The sequence below is a fragment of the Dinoponera quadriceps genome, unplaced genomic scaffold (assembly GCF_001313825.1).
Source record: "Dinoponera quadriceps isolate SergipeBrazil2010 unplaced genomic scaffold, ASM131382v1 scaffold587, whole genome shotgun sequence".
NCBI lineage: Eukaryota > Metazoa > Arthropoda > Insecta > Hymenoptera > Formicidae > Dinoponera > Dinoponera quadriceps.
The window spans coordinates 298748-318353 of NW_014554777.1; the positions used below are offsets into that span (position 1 = coordinate 298748).

Consider the following 19606-nt stretch of genomic DNA (forward strand, 5'->3'; position numbering starts at 1 on the left):
AAAATTTTCGTGTTCGGTGTGTCAGGAAGTATACATACTCGTTAACGTTAACGTTAGCGTTTGCCTGACGCACAGTTCTTTCGGAACGCTCTTGAACATCGCGAGAACCGCGAGCGAAGCGCACCGTGAATATGAAAACTGCAAGTATACTTCTCATTACCTTAACCGGCATATCGCTCCTGCTAGTAAGTATCTATTCACGTCACGATAAATACGAACGTTGCGGTTTTTTCTTCGTTATTTCGCACATAAAAGAAGTACCTTTTAATACTCGGAAGTGTTAACGCTTCGTGCTCCTTCAAGACTTAAATGAAATCACGCTTTATAGTACGCGAAGTTTACATTTTCCACTGCACTTGAAGTTTCGCAACTTAGTTACATCTCGATCTTAAAATAGTTTCGATCAGTCGCGCCGTGGAGTAGTATCGAACGTATTGAGCACGAGGCGAGTCGTTACTTTAACGCGATTTTGAAACTTATTTAATTCTATATGTGCAAACACGAGCCGATATTAAACGAGACTGTCGCCGGCAAACGAAAGTTTCCTGGGGTGAGGATTCTTTTTGTGTCGCACAAGCATTCCGAGATGGAACGGAAAATAACGATCGACGTCAAAATGGCGAGGAAATATTAATAATAATAATTATAAATCTCACCTTTCGATCACGCTTTCGTCATTTCGTCATTTCCACGTCATTTTCTGTTCTATCTGGGATTAATAGGAACTTTATTTGTTATCTCTCTCAATCGTGTTCTTTGATCCAGTATCCTTGAAACAATTAAAGGCCGGTAACATTGATCAAGACGATATGAAATTAAAGTGTTACTTGAGATGCTTCATGTTGAAAAACGGCATTCTTAACGAAGACAACACTATAGATCTCGAAAAAGCCCTGCGTCATCTGCCACGTAGTATGCAGGAATCGTCGAGAGAGATTCTCAATCGATGCAAATCAATTCGTAAGTTTTCCGATTGCGCCCGGTTCTTTCGTCACTTAACGATTCAACGTCCTTCCGTCCCTTTTAGCGTCGGATATATCTCATCATATAACGGCTTTGATCATCGTGTCTCTTTCTAAAATACCCCCTTCCCCGTTTTCTTTCTTCTGGAAAATATAACGTTACGTATCCAAAGTTTAACGAACGAAAAGTGAACCAAGGTTGAACGAATTAATCGAGAAGTTAAAATTTCCAGCTGGAAAAATGTCGGAGAATGCTTGCGACAAAGCTTTTCGAATCGCTGCGTGTTACGTTAAGGAGCAACCGAGCGTAAGTTTATCCAAATATAAATCCAGTTCGCATTTCACTCTTTTGCGACACTCACGTTCTGTTTGCAGATCTTGAAAAGCGCATCGTTCATTTGAAAATCGACAATTGCGGAGCACTCGAGTAACGCAAGGCAATAAGCGTCGGGCAAAATATGAACGGGGGCAACAGTGTGGATTAGACGTAAAATGTTACTTGTACGATTAAAAAGGAAAGAAGGAAAAAGAGGAGAAAAAATAAAGATCATCTTTTCTTACAGTCTGCGATTCCCCGAAATAAAATATACGTAAGAATCACGTGAAAAGTACGCATTACGAAGTGTCTGTAAAAAAATATTAGATTCATTCGTGATTTCCTCTGCGTACGTTAAAGGAGCGCTTCATTCACGTAAATATTTGCTAAGGAGTATCGGAGTAATTATTTTATTTAGATTAAGTAAATATTACTGCAGCAGCATACTGAGAGGAAAAAGTGCTACATTCAAGTAACGTTTGCTCGATCCAAAGTAAAATAATTACTTCAATATTTCTCGGCAAACATTTACTTGAATGTGACATTTTCTCCTTTCAGTTTATTATTTTTGCAACAATAATTATTTACATCGTTTGGCGTGATATTTAAAAATTACGCGGTTATACTTCGTCTCTCGTTATCAAGTTTTTAAGCCAGATTGCCGCACCGTGACGAACAATGATGCAGAAACGTCGTATACAGTCTCTCGGATCCTTTGATCCTTAAATACGATGTATGTATCGTATATATCGTATATGTGTGCGGGATATCCTTGAAAAAGAAATGCCGCTAGAAGGGAAAAAGATGAACGGTCATGGCAACGCTCAACGTTTGTTTAAAATTCCTGTAAATCGACCAACGCAATCAATACGCCACACGTTTCGGTAAAAAAAAAAAACAATTCAAAATTCACCCCGGGATAAAGGAATTGTTTGTTCGAAGCGCCTCTCGCTCCGTAATCGAACTTTCGCACCCCGCTACGTTACGGTTTAATTGTAACGTCGCACGGTAACACCGTAAAAGTCCGTCATGTGTGATCATTGTGCGTAAGTGACCAAGCATTTTTAACCTCTTACGTCGCTCCTCGTGCGTGCATTGCGTGTACGTACACAGTATGTGTGCACGTGCGACGAAAGCGGCGGCGCGACGTTGAACTGTATAAATTATTTACGACGCTGTACCGATTATATCCGACGTATCATTATATATAATCCTACGGCGTGATTTTTTATAGCAAGATTACCGGCCAGAAAGGATACGCCGGTCAGGTGACCTGCCGATGTGAACAGTGAGTGTGTCTTTTTATATGTGTATTTTTATAAATTTATAAATATATCTCCGTGTGTAGGTGGGATGGTATGTAATACGAGGTACGCATTGTGTGTTCACAGGGGTGAGAAAAAGAAGATTTCGACTGCTAAGGAAAAGGACATTGGCGGCTGCTGCAGCAGAAGGTAAAGACCACATTAAGCGCTTTAACTTTCCGATCAGCATGGGCGTTTATTCTCGATATCCCTTCCGGTTACCCGGTTGTCTGCGCTCTTCCGAAATCATTCTCCTCTCTCTTTCACTCTCCTTTCCTTTCCTTTTTATCAAGTAAGAAAGCTCATTTCGAAACCTATATGGTCGCCTGGCTTTGCAATAACGATTTTACGAGAGTCTCGGCGCGCTCTCCGGGTGTCTGATACATAATTCAGTGATTGACTCGACTGAATGCACAGAGAAAAGCAGGCGCAAGGAGGATGTTGCGGTTCGAAATGTTGCGCCGGCACGAAGCAAGAGCGTGGCGGATGTTGTAGCGATGGCGGTGCGGACGAAAAGAGTTGTTGCCCCACGGGAAAGTGATCGCGCTGGTTGCCGACTTGACGACGAGGTTAAAAAGGCGGCCATATGGGTCCCATTGTTTTTCAAAAAGAAACGGAAAGAAACGTCTTTTCTCCCTTTCGTTCGCGTGGCAAACTCAACTCGTACCCGAGTGGAAATGTAACTGTAATCTTGCTTAGCCGTCCAAGTAAAACAGAAAATAACAATGACGTCAACTGATTATAAAACTCATTTTTCGATCACTTCTTTTTTTTTCATTTTGACATCATTTTCATGTCGTCACTTTTTCGTTCCAATTAAACGCCAGCTAACTTTTTACCTAGCCATTATGTAGCCACGTAGCAGAAGTGAGCGTTACATTATTAGCTGGTAGCGATACTGCTTCGTGGCTAGACACCCACGGGGTTGAATTTCCACCAGGGTACGAACGTCATTGCGAATTCGGCGAATCGTTTGAATGAGATCTTCACCGCGGATCCATACGAGCATATTACCTCCGTCCTGTCTTTTCGATCCGTCTGACGTCATTGTTATGCGTTTTAATAGGGCGAGAGAGGCAGCCGGCGGTTGCTGCATGTCCGGCTGTTGTAAGCTGGACAAAAGCAAGAACGACTCGAAGCCGGAATGCTGCGAGAACGACAAGCAGGCGAAGAACGGCACGGAAGGATGCTGCGCGGAAAATCGCAAATAACTGCGACGGAATTCCGCGTCGTGCATTTCTAATTGAAAACTACGTCGTCTCCTGCTATTTCCACCCAGTGTACCATTGTTATATATCCCTCGCGCGCGCGCGAGCACCGGCGGAAATGTTCGAATAATAAAAATATCGAGAGCCGTGTAAGTACTCGCTTATATTTTGAGCGAGGAGAGCTTGAGAGAGCGGAATTGCCTTCCTTTTTCGCGCGGGCGTTCCGGCCACTATCGCGCTTTCCGTGCGATTTCAGTCGTCATGTTTAATTAATCGTATTTTTAATGCGCGTGGGAATGTGTGTATTTATTCATCTTCTTCCAACATTCGCGAGCCGAGAGCGTGCACTGGAAGAAGACTCTGCCAACAATTGCCAAGATTTGGTGAATGTGTTCAATCAAATGTTTGGTTGCTACAATCGAATCGTCCATGCACTATATACTATAGTACCATATATATTTTGTACAATCTATAGTTTCAAAGTTTCTGGAAAAAAATGATTTTTTACCGAATTTTCCGTGAATTTTTCTCATTTCTTACTTTACGGAGAAAAATAAATATGGCGGCTTCTAACCGAGTAAACGTGAATTTTTCCAAACGAATTTTCACACCCTGCGGACAGAAACCGAAAAAAATTCGCGGAAAAAATGGGGGAAAGAACAGTTCTTTTCCCGAAACTTTGAAACATACGGACATTTGATTGAAACACATACGCCAAATCTCGACAATTGTTGCCAAATCCTTCCTGCAGCGTGAGGAAGACTAGTTGGCTGATTGATTATTTCTGTTGTTCTCCGAACAGATTAGAATATTATCGAGCGAGCGGGGACTTCGACTTTGACACGTTTGAAATCTCTGCTTGCTCGATTCCGCAATCTGTTGGAGAAGAGAAATAATTAATTAGCCAACTTCCCCTTTTACCCACCCAGCCCCTAATCGCGGCAGAGGTCTTTCCGCGCGGCTTCGCGCGGACACATCGGCCGGTTGCGTATTCAGTCAGCCGGATCAAGCTCTTTGGTCCGCGCGACAGGGAGAAAGAGAGAGAAAGAGAGACAGAGCGGGTACGCTTGAGGACGACGCAGGGTCGCGCACGGGAGGTGTCTCGCGAAAAAAGGCTCCGTATCGCATTACCGATAATCGGGGCCGGCACGAGACGTCGTCGTCGGTTACGGTAGGGAAAGTCTACGTCACATCCGTGTATATTCGCGACGGTGACGCACGTGCAAGAAACCGGGGGTGCCTCGAGCAAAAGTTGATAAGGGCAAAAGTGCGTGTGTGTGAGCGCGCGGGGATGATGCGGCTCGATGCGGCGCGCAAGCGCGACGGGTGCAGAGCTTTCGAGCCACGCGATGGTAGCAGTCGACCGTCTAAAACCGCGAAACACGTCCCGGCGTTCTCGAGGAAGAGGTAGTACGCGAGGCCGCCCGCCGTCGTGTGAGCCCAGCCGCGTGTGCCTCGCCGTTTTCTTTCCCGTGGTGTGTATGTGCGCGACCTCGGCGAGGATCCGAGGCCGTCCTCGGCCGCGCGTCTCGGCTACCCTTCCTCCTCGATCATGTTCCTTACCGTTCGCTCACACCTGATATCGAGACCGGACGACAGCACGAGCAGCCGGATCGCGTGCGAGATCAACCGCGCCGTCGTTCGCCGCGCCGCGACGAGCCTCGTGACGGCGTGCATCAATCGTGCGAATCGATCGAACGCCGGCGATCCGAGGAGCCCGTGACCTTGAGAGAGTCGAGCCTGTGCAAGCGAGATATGCCAGATTAGGGGGCAATTAGCGCGCGTTATCCGCCGGTGGCGCGCTAATGGGGCACGCGCGGTACCCGCGGTTTATCTTCTCGACGGAGGCACGAACGATCCGCTGCTGCTCACGTTGATGCTGCTGCTGCTGCTGGTGCTGCGCGAATTCGTGATGTTCTCACACAGTGGGTGCGTACCTCCATCCCCGCGAGAGGGACGAGCCGTGATCGGCCGCTTTTACCGCCGTTTTCGAAATGATCCCGCCCCCCGATTCGGCTGGCCGGCTGGTGCGCGAGTGCGATCGATCCGAAATCGAGCCGACGTCGGATCGTATAGATCTCCCGCGGACGCCGGTCCGAACGTCGTGTCGTCATTCGCCCCATACGATCTCGTCGAGGGTAAGATCGGTTCGTCCGTTGATTTTTACGCTCGCGCGTCTCTCTCTCTCTCTCTCTCTCTCTCTCCGCGTCCCATCGCCGCCGGCACTCGAAGGCGGCATTTTAACGCTCGATCCGCCTGACGGCTCTCGATTTGATACGTCCGCTTCCGGGAAGTGCGCGTCGTAAATGCTGAGAATTGTTCGAGGGGGTTGAAATTCACGGCACGGCCGCGATACGACGGCGATAGGGAAGGACCGAACGATAAGGGAGACGGCGAAAGAGATAGCCGGCCTGAAACGAGCCGGGATTACCGAAGATTGGGAGCTTATCGAGAGAAAGGGTAGAGAAAGAGAAAGGGGGGGGGGGGGTATTCGCCATTCAACCGAAAGCCGGGGGGTCCGCGTGAATCAATTACGATTCATACGTCCCTTCGCTGACCGGACACTATGTGACGGCTGGCGGCGACGGAAATGATCGCGTCCAAGTCAGGTTCCACTAAGTACAAATGACAGGACGATAACGCTCTCGCTTCCTCGCCTCTCGTTTGCTCATCCCGTAGAGAACACTCGCTCGCGAGAGCTGGTCGGAGGAATCTCAAGGCCGGCGTATTAGCCCACCGACGAACTCCGCGAACGTAACAACTGTGCTCGCGGACACCCGTTAGTCGTGCCGCGAATAATTTTGGAGTTTAGTGTTTAAGTACTGCGCGTCCATTTCTCTCTCTCTCTCTCTCTCTCTCTCTCTCTCCCTCTCCGTTCGTAGGTAGGAGAGCGCCCGAGAAGATCGTTTAATCGATCGCCGACGCGATAAAGTGCCGTCTCGTTACGATGCAATACGGGACGACATCGGGTGAAAATCTCTCCTCTCTTTAAGGTATCTCCATTGTGTATTGATAAAACGATGGGATAAAAAGGGAGCGCAACTCGGGAATTATCGATGACTTCCAATCGAATGCCGAATGCGCTCTATATTTAGCCCGGTCCGCTGCGAGGCCGGAGGAAAACGCGCGATTGTGCGACCGATCGTTCTCTCCTCGTCATCCCCCTCCCTTCCTCCTCCCCTTCGTCGATTTGGCGTTTCGCGCGCGCGAAGCGAAATTAATAATTAAAATGATGCCGTGCAAATTCCAACTATAATCGTTTGCTTTCGAGTCGGATATCTCAGCGTAAAGAGGCAGCCGCGCTTGAGGCGCGCAAAACGAATACTCGGAGAGTGTCACGAACGATAATAGACTATTGGCACCCACTGACTTCCGGCTCACGCGATTATCGTTTGGCCAATCTTATGCAATTTTTCAATTAGCTGCGCCGGGATCGCAAACGCGATTGCGATCAAGCCTCGTAAAGCAGATTCCTCCTTCCTCCGACTCTCTCTCGGCGACGTTAATTTACATTATCGTGTAAGTCAGTCCTATATAGCGGGAGCGCAGAGAGACGACGCGGATATCAAATACTCGGTATTAAATGAATTCCTTGCTCATAGAAGAATTAATTAAATACAGAGTACGCGGAAACCTCTCTGTATCTCTCTCTCTCTCTCTCTCTCTCTCTCTTTCTCTCTCTCTCTCTCTGAAAAATTTATAAATGTAACGGGCATCTATGTTTCATAATTTATTATTACTTCTGTACCGTTATCTCATACGTTCTCTCCATGACGCTTTAATTTTTATACATCATTCCTTCTGTCCCGCTTCCATTCTCCTCCCTTCCTTCCTTCTTCCTCCTTGTTTTTTCTCTCCTTTTCAATCTTTTTTCTTTCAATTCTTAGCTACCTTCGGGCACTTCTCCTCTTTTATTCTCTCGATCTGCGTTACGTAAGTTATCTGTAGCCGCTTTTGATCCGCCTATCGCAATTCCATACACTAAGGGAAACAGGGGAAGAGATCACGCGAAGATCTAGCTCCCCGACCCTTGTCGGAAAACGCGATAAAAGGATTTGCTCTTTAAGAGAAAACATTCCTCCTTACAACCTCACGAGTTTGCGTAGCGGCCCCTTAATTTCGCGTCTTACTACGCGCTCGCGTTTCGCATACAACTCGCTCCGGTTTCACGATCTCGCAATCGATACGCGCTTTTTTCCCCCCGTGTAGCGCACGACTCAAGTTGCAGAGTCGGAAAAGCGCCGTTTCCTCTGCGCTCGGGCAGTACGTTTCCTCTAAACTCGCGCGAGGTATCAAACGAACGCAGGTTCGTAAGACGATTTTCCCCGCGTCGTAACATCTCTAGGTAGATCCAACGCGAATTGCGACTCGATCGCCGTGCATGAACTTTCGAGAGGGCGAGCGGGATGAAAAACGAATACATTTTTACGTTTCCCCCATTAATGAGCGCGGGGCGCTCTAGAAAAATTACTTTTTGCAGCGCCGCCTGCGTATCGATCGCCATCGGTACTATTCATCCGTAATGACCAAGTTCAACGGCGGCCTTCCTCAACGGCCGTGTGTAATATCGAGTGTTCGTTACACTGCTAAAACGAGGAAGGCCGCGAGGGTGCGGGGTCAAAGATGATCGTGATAATCACTCAACGATGAATTATCCGCAAATAGCCGCGCTCGCGCCTCCATAACGCCGGGTAAGAAGACGGCCGGGGGGCTCTTTGAAACTGATTGTTCACGCGCGGCTCGAGCGACGGCGTAGACGTTTCCAGACGGTTTCGTTTCCGACGATCGTTCTTGTTCGTTCGACGATTAACGTTACGCGCTACGTGTCATTCAAATCCCCCTCCCCGCAGAAACGTTTTCCCTTCCTTCGCCACGGCTTTCCGATTTCTTCCCTTTTTCTCGCTTTTTGGGTTTACGAGCGGACCGACACGTCAACGCATTACGGCGGAAATCCACCCGGTATCAGTAGTCCTCTTTCCGTGATTTCTTTTCCTCTTTTTTTTCTGTTCTAATGAACTTTCGACCGCATTCTGTCGGCACGAATCCAATATACCCGCACGACGAGAACGATTTCGAAAGAGGATCAAAGACCTATACGTGAGATACACGACGACGACGACGTCAGCGGCAGGGCAACGCGATGGTTTTAATATCGCCCCGAAAGAGTTCGCTCGTCACATGCCCCCGAGGGTGAAATTTCTCAGACGTCACGCCCGTGACGGGGAATGAAGCGGTAGTTGTTACTCAATAAAATTGCCGGGGCGAGAGAATTTACTCGAAGTTAGGTCGCGTCGACGCACGTTTGTCCCTCAACTTTGAACTGCTTTACAATTAATTCGCGACAGTGGTTGCGGTGTGTGTGTAACGCGCGGCAGCGGAGTGCGAAGCTTCCGCCGGTTTGAGTTCGTCTCAAGTGCCGCGAGAAGTCCCGAATCACGCAGATCCTTGTTACCTCGGTGTCTCTTTTTCGCCTTCCTCCAGAAATAATTGAATCGAATACGCTCGATCATTATAATAACATCGATCCGAGCTGAAAACATCGCCGTATGAGAACGAAGCGAGCTTCCGTATTTCCCCGGTCGTTTTCGCCCGGACGGATCGCGAGAACGCCGATATCGTTCGCGAATTCACGAATTCATTCGCCTTGTTCCAGGTGTCGGGAAAGAGCGGGTAAACTCTAGAGTCTCGCACGAAAATACGGCCATGAGCGGAAAGCCGACGAGTGAGCACCCGAGAGAGGGAGTATTCGAACTTTCGACGTTATCCCCCCGATTATGTCACCGTTTTCTCCGCGCGTTGCTTTAAATATCGCGGCCGGGAGGGGACGCGTTGTGCCAAACGCCATTCCGTCGGACAGATAAGCGCGACGAATGTCGAGTAAGTTTAATTGAGCTTCACGAGGAGATACGGCCGAGGAGAGGAAGTCGCAGTGGGCGGTTTTCTTCGGGAATCGCCGAGGATACATGCAGGGTCGCTTGACTCGGGGGGAGTCAAGATGAAAAGGCGCACGAGGAGAACCGGCGAGCGAGCGAGCGAATCCAAGCGTAGCCGCCTGATCGGGAACCTCGGGATCGTCGTCTCGGGCAATCGCGCGTCGTCGGGGTGAGATCGCGCGTCGGCAGACGGTGGAGCAGCGTCGGTAGTGGCACGGCTGCGCACGGCGAAACATGAACGACAGCGAGATCTATTTACTGAGCTGGGAAGACGAGGTACACGCAGCAAACAACGACGATCTCGGCAGGAGCTTCTACAACGCGAGCTACCCGCCGTTCAACGGCACCTACGAGGATCTCTGGAAACTCGCGACGGATCGCGCCGGTCTCGCGATCGTTCTCCTGTTCTTCTCCGTCGCCACAGTGTTCGGCAACACGCTCGTGATATTGGCGGTGTTCCGCGAGCGATACCTGCACACGGCGACGAATTACTTCGTAACCTCGTTGGCCTTCGCCGACTGTCTGGTCGGCCTGGTGGTGATGCCGTTCAGCGCGGTCTACGAGGTGCTGGAGAACCGTTGGCTCTTCACGACCGACTGGTGCGACGTGTGGCGCTCGTTGGACGTTCTCTTCTCCACCGCGTCGATCCTGAATCTGTGCGTGATCAGCCTGGACCGCTACTGGGCGATCACCGATCCGTTCACGTACCCGACGCGGATGAGCCGGAAGCGGGCGGCCATCCTGATCGCGATCGTGTGGATCTGCTCGAGCGCGATCTCCTTCCCCGCGATCGCCTGGTGGCGGGCGGTGCGGACCGAGCAGGTGCCCGAGGACAAGTGCCCCTTCACGGAGAACCTCGGCTACCTGATCTTCTCGTCGACAATCAGCTTCTACCTGCCGCTCTTCGTCATGGTCTTCACGTATTACCGGATCTACCGTGCCGCCGTGATACAAACGAGGAGCCTCAAGCTCGGCACGAAGCAGGTGATGATGGCCTCGGGCGAGCTCGAGCTCACCCTGAGGATACACCGGGGCGGCGGCACCAACACCGACGCCCGGCACCTGTTTCGCACGACCTCGAGCACGCCCGAGGAGCTGCAGGACCTCGAGGAGCCGTTGACCGCCCTCCACAACAACGGTCTCACCCGAGTGCCCTCCGCGAGGATCAACAACAAGCAGCACCTCGGCAAGAATTTCTCCCTGTCGCGCAAGCTCGCGAAATTCGCCAAGGAGAAGAAGGCGGCGAAGACCCTGGGCATCGTCATGGGTGTCTTCATCATCTGCTGGCTGCCCTTCTTCGTCGTGAATCTGTGGTCCGGTTTCTGCACGAGGTGCATCTGGCAGGAAGAGATAGTATCCGCGGCCGTCACATGGCTCGGTTGGATTAATAGTGGAATGAATCCCGTGATATACGCCTGCTGGAGCAGGGACTTCCGTAGGTGAGTTTTTGCCCGTCCGTTTAATCGACGTTACCCTCGTGGAACGCGTCACCTCTCCTGTGCACCTCCGCCGCCCGCGCGCTTGTGAATGCGCGGGGATCGCGGATAGGAAAAATCCGACTTCCCTCGCGCGCCCACTCGAAAACGTTTATCCCGTGTCCGACTTTGAATATATTAACAGCGTGCGAAGCAACGTCAGTCCCGTCAGTCACTGTGTGCGACTCGCCGACGAGCGCGCGCGACGTTAACGACGTTAACGGCACTTCGGACGCGCCGGGAAAAAGTGTCCCACTGTGAGCGCGCGCGAATTTCGCGGTCGCTTCGCCGGGACACCGCCGCGTTCGTTTCCATTCATTGCGCACCGGGAGCTTAAATGATGATACAATTATCGGAGATACACCGAAGAAGCGTTATTCGAGACGCGTGTCATCTCTCTTTCGTGTTTCTGCCACACGGTGACAAATTGTGTGTTTAAATTTAACCCTTTAATCGGTCGATGTTTTCATCGCGTTTCCCTTTATATTTTCAATGAGGTGTGACATTTAGCTGAACACTTGCGATCATTCTTTAACATAATTCTACTCTACAGACTTCAAAGTATATTCGTGATTTTTTTCCAGATTTTTATCGACACTTTTACAAACTTTAAATAAGCGAGGACACAAATGACAGTAGCAGATTGAAGCGCCCAAAAAGATGCATACACGATTGGAGTTAATATAATTCACGTGTCCCAAGCGGCCTACACAAATTTTTGCATTAATTTAACACAAAGTGAATATGTTGAAAAGTAACACACATATTATGTCACAAATTAACACAAAATTATATGGCATCCGTAACATGTTAGTCGCGTTACAACGAAGCGTAAAATGTGTTATTTTAACACTTACACATGTTGAACATCAACTCGGCGCAAAATATACCGATATAACATAAGCGCAATATGTTAAATTAATACACATATGTTAAATTAATACGTGAAAAATTCAACACGAAAATTCTGACAAATGCCGACCACAAGTACAAAGTGTATTTTACTGCGCGTCTCGTTATTTGTCACATCCATTGAGTGCATAATTAACTTTTTAACGTAATTAATGATACGTATACGTTGTAATCTTAAGTTAACGAGACGCGGTGCGGTGGTCACTCCGTGCGCCGCCGGTCACCGGTGGCCACGGCGGCATTCAACAACGCGTTAAACACAGTACATTTTAATCACGAGTGTCAATGTAATGAGCACGTACGTACACACCGTCTCGGAACTTGACATCGCTTTCTTCCTCGTGCGCTCTTCGTGCTACACGTAGCAGGTATAATGCGATAGTAATACCAGGGGGTATTAATACGCGCCTACGCTTCGTCGTCGTCGCGGGCGAACACAGCGCGCGCATCGGTTTACGAACGACATACACAGTCTGGTTTACAATCCATCATCACATACTGACATTGGCCGTTACTCACCACCGCCGATTGTCGCCGTAGCCTAATGCGAATATCGGTTTTACCCTCCCCGCAAACTTGCCCTAACCGGTGTAACCGGCTGAACGCCGAGCGGTAGATATCGAACGAATTAGCGACGGAGAGATGATATTCATCCGAAGGCGAGAGATCCGCCCGAGAATGAGGAGAGAGAGAGAGAGAGAGAGAGGAGGAAAAACGAAGAAGGTAATACTCACGAGACTGCGGGTCGATTTTAAGCCAACTCGGCAGAGCATTTTCTCCTTTTAAACGCGCATGTATATATATATATGTGTGTGTGTGTGTGTGTGTGTGTGTGTGTATACGGCGGGGATTTTCCTCAAAGACAGGGAAAGAGAATTTGGCTAACGGGATTGTGGGTGGATTAGGCAGAGACCCTTTAGCAAATTACTTTTACCCGCCCGCGCGAAATGAGCCCGGAGTTTCAGGAACGGGGCGCGCATCCGGCATTTTCTTCTCCCGTCCGCCCGAACGGTCTCTAAAGCGACGCTCGTGAAAAAACATTCATCACCTTAAATACCTCCTTGACTTCACGGCGCGACTGCAACTAATCGAGAATTCTCTCCCTTCGAACGGGTCGAGTCCTCGCGCCGGGTCGTTCAAAAAACGCTCGCCTACAATCGTCCTACGTGTCCGAGACGATGCGCGAAACGATTCTCGAACGAAGAAACGATAAATAACGATGAGATCGGTAGATCTCCGCGCTAGGAAAAGAAAGAGAGAAAAGCAAGAAAAGAAGAGTGGAAGAAAGAAAAAAAAAGTAGACACAGTCGTGCGCTCGAAACTTTCGAAGAGAACGCGTCGAAGAGCGCGTCTAATTGACGATAAAAGAGAAGCGGAAAAAAAGGGAGGGTAAAAGCGAGCTGCGAAATTGAAGTAACGTTACAGAAAACAAACGGACGAAATGTGTCGGCCAAAGCGGCAAGTAACGTACACGTACGCGCCGCACGTAACTGCCATTAATGTAACGGCACTCGTCGGGCTCTCGGTAATGGGAGAAACTGCGGCTGTACAGCAATGACAACGGCAGCGACGACATCGACAACAACAGCGACACAACAACGTCCATTTCACCTAGCGCCAGTACTGGCAGCGAGTGCAATGGATTAACGCGCTGATCTGTCCCGCCATGTGGACACGTCCGCATGGTAGGTACATCGCGAATCGCGTGCGGAGCAAATTACGCCACTCGATGGGGGCGATGTAACGCTGACGTTGAATAGAGAGAGGCCGATATACACAGTGGGTAACGCTGACGCCAAACGGCGTTGTGTACAGCAATCCCACGTGTAACTATCACGCTTCACGGGTATTTACTCCGTCCATACAGGTAAATGTAAAATCAATAGACCGCGTGCTTTCTTTATGGTAGACAGGCCTGGGAGGACCTATCCTCTAGGTCGTAAAATGGATAGTTCGATCGCTCTAGACGGGCGGATATTAATAAAAGGAGCAATCGCAACAACTCGGCGCACGAAAGCGCCCCAAGCTTTCGCGACCGATCCGGCAAAGAGAGAGAGAGAGAGAGAGAGAGAAAGAGGGGACAGGCCGTGACCGGCGGGATAAGTGCGCGGTAGATGGAAGAGAAATTCGATGAATATCGACGATCTCGATCGGAAGAAAAAGAGAACCCGGCCGTACGCGAATCCATCGTCACCGTCGCCGTCGTCCTCGTCTAGCATTGATCCGCGGCACCCACCACATTTCCCCGAACATCTCTATGTTCGGGGCTAATTATAATCGACGGAATATTTAGACAAGATCCGCGATCGCTTTCACAACATCTTTAATATCCAATGTGAATAATCGCGAATACAAGACGCGGCCGGAACAGCAGCGGATTTTAGCCGTGCGATCATCATCGAGCCACCACTCTCGCGCGATTAACTCGATTTGAATCCGGTTGTTCGCGCGTCGCGCTCACGCAGCTCGATTGAATCACGATTCCGATTGTGGGAGCCGGCGGTGGAGCCCCGCATAGCGTTTGCTGTCGATAAAAGCCCGAAAGGATTGAATTTATAATTCCGTCGCGTGGCCCAGCGGGAGGTTGTAGTTTAATTAGGCGTAGGTGCGGCACCCTCCCTCCTTCTCACTCCTCGTCACGGTACGATGGATAACACGAGCAATGTTCTCGTTGAAATTACGACGACGGAGGCATGCCTGCGAGCGTGATGCAATTTAAAGTTTCGACGAGTACACGGTATTCCGCGGGACGCGGACGTAAGTGCACATTCCGTTCCGATTTGGAAGTGGAACAGATGCGCGTCTCTCTCCAAGATCCCACCTCAGGATGACGGATGGCGCGAAAAGAGATTTTTATCGTTGAGACACGGAGAGAGAAAAGTGAGAGAGAGAGAGAGAGAGAGAGAACAACCGGGAAACGTTAACTCGCCAATAAAAAATGACGCTGTGTAAAAAAATTCTACGGGAAACGTATGTTCGCGCTCGCGACCTCGTCCGTCATAAATATTGCCCGATTTTCACAAGGGGTACGCGTACACCCATGTCATCCGGGACGATAAGAACTTTACATCACAGAGCGGTACGGATTGCTCGCACTCAACAAAAGCGGCATTACGGTGCGGCCGGGAGAGTAATCTGCCTTCGAGAACGTAAAATCTCAAATTTCACATTTCAAACTTTTACTTCATATTGTATCGTATGGATTATTCACTCGTTTTCCTTCTCTCTTTCCCTCTTTCTCCCTCCTCTCTCTCTTTCTCTTTCTCTCTATCTATCTACCTGTCTCTGTATGCCAATGTTAGTTCGTCCCTCTGTGTTTCGGTAAGCTAAAAAAATTCAACGCATCCCGACAAATAATCCACGGCAAAGCACGATAACGACACATGTAAACGGGGATATCCTTGTACATGGACGATTTTCGCGTAACATTGTGTTTGGCTGCAGCGACATAACATTTCGAAACTAACTCACATGCTTATTTGTTCTCATTAGTGCACTTTCGTGAGACGTAATTATGAGAGCGCGCTTAATATACATATAAATTCTAACAATTCACGGATTACAATGTACTATCAAACAAATGCCGCCCACTCATTTTACGCGGTGTAGATGTATATTTTATAATGCTGGGAAAAATATAAGAGAGAGAGAGAGATAGGGATGGAGAGAGAGAAGGAGAGAGAGGAAAGGTCTCTCTAAAGCGCGAAAACGCCGGTCTGTGCAAGAGGAGACAGCCCGGGAAAGATGATATAACAATGCGGAGATGTCTTTTTTTTTTCGCGCGCGGGATCATCCGGCGACAAAAAAAAAGAAATACAAATCGGAGCTTATCCGGTGTTCGGAGGAACGAAGAAACGAGAAAATGAAAGAAGGAAGGAAAGAAGGAAGGAAGGAAGGCAACCGATAACATTCTATTAGCTGGTGGACCGAGCAAAACTGGGTCACCGATCTCATAAAGAGACTGCCAATTCAAGGCCGGCCGAATTTCCGTCGCTGTTTCGCGAACGATCGGCGACGTCGATGTTCCGTTTCTCGAACAATATCTATTTCGCCCCTTCTCTTTATCCGGCATCTGATACGGCCAATATAAATCGAGCGTGGCGGTGGCGACAGTAAAAAAATAAGATAACAGCGCCCGATTCTCGGACGGCAAATCTTAAGAAACAATCTCATCTCGCCGTGTTCGTTCATATCGTCTTGTAATTGTATATTTCAACTAGTCGAGGAGAAAAAGAACACGACCGCGCGCGCGTTTTGCATTCTCTGGACAAAACAAATTTAATAAATATGTATCATGGTAATTACGCTCTCTCTCTCTCTCTCTCTCTCTCTCTCTCTTCCCTTCCTCCCTCCCTCCGTTGCAAATATACGAGAAAACTCACTCAGAATAAATAAATAAAGAAAAAGCGAGGAAGCGGAGAGACGAGTGGCATACGACAGATTTCATTAAAAACTTCGAAAAAGTCGGGAATTTACATTAGTCGTTGTTTCCTCTCTCCCTCTATCATATTTTACTGAAATTTTAACGATGCGCCGGATTTTCATCTTCTGATAAGGATTCTCGCTCGTGTCTTACTTCATTGAGCCTCGCGCTATTGTTAGACACACTATGGTAACTACGTAACGACCAATAATACGATAAGGATCCTATAGCGGGTCTCTCGTTGCCGGCAGAAACTCCGATATCGCACGGCAGGCTCACGCGGTGCAAAATAGCTCAGCCTAAACTCGCCGAAACTCACGAAAGAAGGTAATGAGAAGAAGAATAAAAATTAGACAAATCGCGCGCGTTACATCTCCGCTCTGTGAACCGTTTTCCTCATGCATCTGTCGTTACAATCGGACGTGTAGCGCGCGATTAAAAGTGTGCCAAGGCCTCCCTAAGTAATTGACTTCTTCCCAACCTCGGCTCGTGATCGACGATGCGGAACGTCCGTATCGTTTCGCGAATAAGAGGAGAGAAAAGGCAAAGAGAGGAAAAAAAGAAAGCATGAAAATGAAAGCGAGGCCCATATACAAATGGCGCAGTGCATAGTCTCGCCAAGATCCCCGGGATTCGACGTCGTCGAGACGTCGCGTCGCGTCGCCTGGCCTCGCTTCGCCTCGCCCAGCCCGGCCTGGCCTCGCGTACGGCGCCAAAACGTCTGTATATTTCGCCGTTACTGGCGTTACTAAAAACGGAGGAGACCGAGGAGGAGCCGACTAAAAGTAATAGGACGAGAGGACGAGAGAGGGGCAGGACGGCAAAGGGCGCAGAGCAGAAGGGTGGAGGAAGGTAAGATCGCGCGCAGATCACGCTTGGTAAGCCGTAGCCGTAAATCTGCGGAGCTACGTCACCCCTATGGCCTCTTCGCCCTATGGCCCTCCTCGCTTCTCCTCCTTAACCCCGTTATCTCTGTTTGCCCCTCCGTGAACTTCGGCTAGGCTCGGATTACGCGTTTTCGTAACGTATAGCATAGACCCGTAGTCGACTCACTCGATCGACTTTCCTACCTTCCCTCGCCGAATAGGTACACGCAACCGGCGCGAATCCGTAACCCGCCCGCGTATATCCCTATCTAGATGTATATTCTCCATGATCTTTCTCTCTCTTTCTCTCTCTCTCTCTCTCTTTCTCTCTCACGCTCTTTCTATCTCCTCTTGGTCGGAATTCCGTATTCGTGCGGCCGCGATAAAATAAATTCGATCGATCGCCAACGCTTCGTGGTTTTTCGCGACCGTTCCTCGAACGACACTTTCTTCCTTCCTGCCTCTCTGCTATGTTTCACTCGCAGTTGTCTATAAATTAAGTGTCTGGAGAGTCACTCGAATCTGCATGCTGCCATCGATAAGCCATCGCGCTCGTACGGCTGTAAACCGTTGTTGTAGTTCGACGTACGCTGTAACGTACGTGGAGCAATGAAGAAGGACGGCGAAGAAGGGTGGTTTTTACGGAACAATCGGAGGGTTCGTGTGAGTGGCCCATACGTTGTTATTCATTATGACGCCGCGACGTAGGTCATCGATTTCCGGTCTGGTGTGTCGCTCGCCCCCCTCCCCCCCCTCCCCCCGGTCCAATTGCATTCCGGCAGAACTACATTCGACGCACGTTCCATTGTCATTAGAACGTAAACTCAACACCAATAGCTGATTACACGAGCGTCGCGCCAATCGGCCGACTTTTCGTCCGCAGTTTGATTCGTTTTGTCGCGCCGATATCGACCGGACGGGGCGGAAATCACGCTCGGATTCACTCTGATTAACGACTCGGACTTGCTCTTTGACTTTTTCGTGCGCGTACAAAAGTTCGCGGGACAATGTCGCGTCTATATAAGCCTAACGAGACGTATCGCGTGATCGATCGTATAATTGTCCCGTGACATAAAAATGATAGGATTATCTCGTCTCCTCGCTCCTTTCTCGTTAATTAATCAAAAAAGTCACTCGCCGATCCGTTAATGTATTAATATGGAGGAGGAGTATCGGAGAAGGGGGGAAGTGAAGCACAGACGAAATATGATTCTCTTACGTCGTACACTTTTGTACCTTCTTTCTTTTATCGTGTTGAGAATCGCCGAAATTACGTATGTAAATCCATTTATCGTGTATTTACTCACAATTTACACTCGGCCTCTTATTTTAACATTATTATATATTTATATGCATATATTTAAGATTATCATAAATTTTGAAAAACGCAGAGATATTGTCTGAAGCGTGCAACGAATCGAGACATCACACGGTAATACGCGTTCGAAATCGTGCGGAGTCTTATTAATTTTTCGTTACATTCAATTTAGTGTTCAATTAAAATAACGGTCAATCATTGCATATCCAAGTGTGTAATTTTACATGTAGTCACTCTTTACGCATTTGTACGCATGATAATGATTTTGCACACATAAATGTGTACAAAAACTGTACATTTGAATTTGCCGTTTATGTGTATAAAATTATAATTTTTATATATTTATATATAAAAAAAACTTAAATGTAAAATTATAATTTTTGCACACTTATGTGTGTAAAATTACACTGGTAACACGTGTAAATTGCAAATGCGTAAAAAGTGACTACGCAAAATGTGTAAAGTTACACACTTGGATTTGCAATGCTTGGACAGACATCACGCTTGCTTGCTTGCAACTCCCAAAGCGACTGCACGAATCAATCATAAATTAGACTAACACGCGCACACAGCGCGGTGATGTCGGTTCATAGAGAAGTAGCAAGGTAGTACAGAATCGCGTTTGAAATCCGTCTCATGTAAATCGACGCAAGCGGAAATATAGTCTCGAGCGTCGAACAATGTTCAGCATACGATACGATATATACGGGGATCGGAAATCTGGGTATCTATCACAGTACGGGAAAGGAGCTCCGATTCCTCGTGACGGAAATAAATGCAAAAATGCCGCGGGGATAAATTTTACCCTCTTTTTCTTCTTCCTTCTTTCCTCCTGTGCGAACGAGCCTTCGTTTTCGAGAAAATTGACTTTGGAAATCCGTCGGATCTG

The 19606-nt window shown here is 48.5% G+C and overlaps 2 protein-coding genes across 6 annotated transcripts in view; both read left to right on the forward strand.

The window, feature by feature from the left end:
* Positions 1-131: 131 nt before the first annotated feature.
* On the forward strand, positions 132-1364 carry LOC106741724 (general odorant-binding protein 83a-like). The gene is made up of 5 exons (XM_014614000.1): positions 132-164; positions 481-550; positions 766-960; positions 1196-1269; positions 1338-1364. The coding sequence occupies exons 1-5, from the start codon at positions 132-134 to the stop codon at positions 1362-1364; spliced, it is 399 nt and encodes a 132-aa protein (XP_014469486.1).
* Positions 1365-5145: 3781 nt separating this feature from the next.
* Positions 5146-19606, forward strand: part of LOC106741743 (dopamine receptor 2) — a 28463-nt gene continuing 14002 nt past the window's right edge. For 3 of the 5 annotated variants that reach the window (XR_001374204.1, XM_014614021.1, XM_014614024.1), the window contains exons 1-2: positions 5146-5719; positions 9444-11162. Coding sequence is in view for 4 of the 5 variants with exons in the window: in XM_014614021.1 (XP_014469507.1) it covers positions 9958-11162 (1205 nt within the window). In the remaining variant the exon portion in view is untranslated. The other 2 variants (XM_014614023.1, XM_014614022.1) reach the window with 2 other exon arrangements.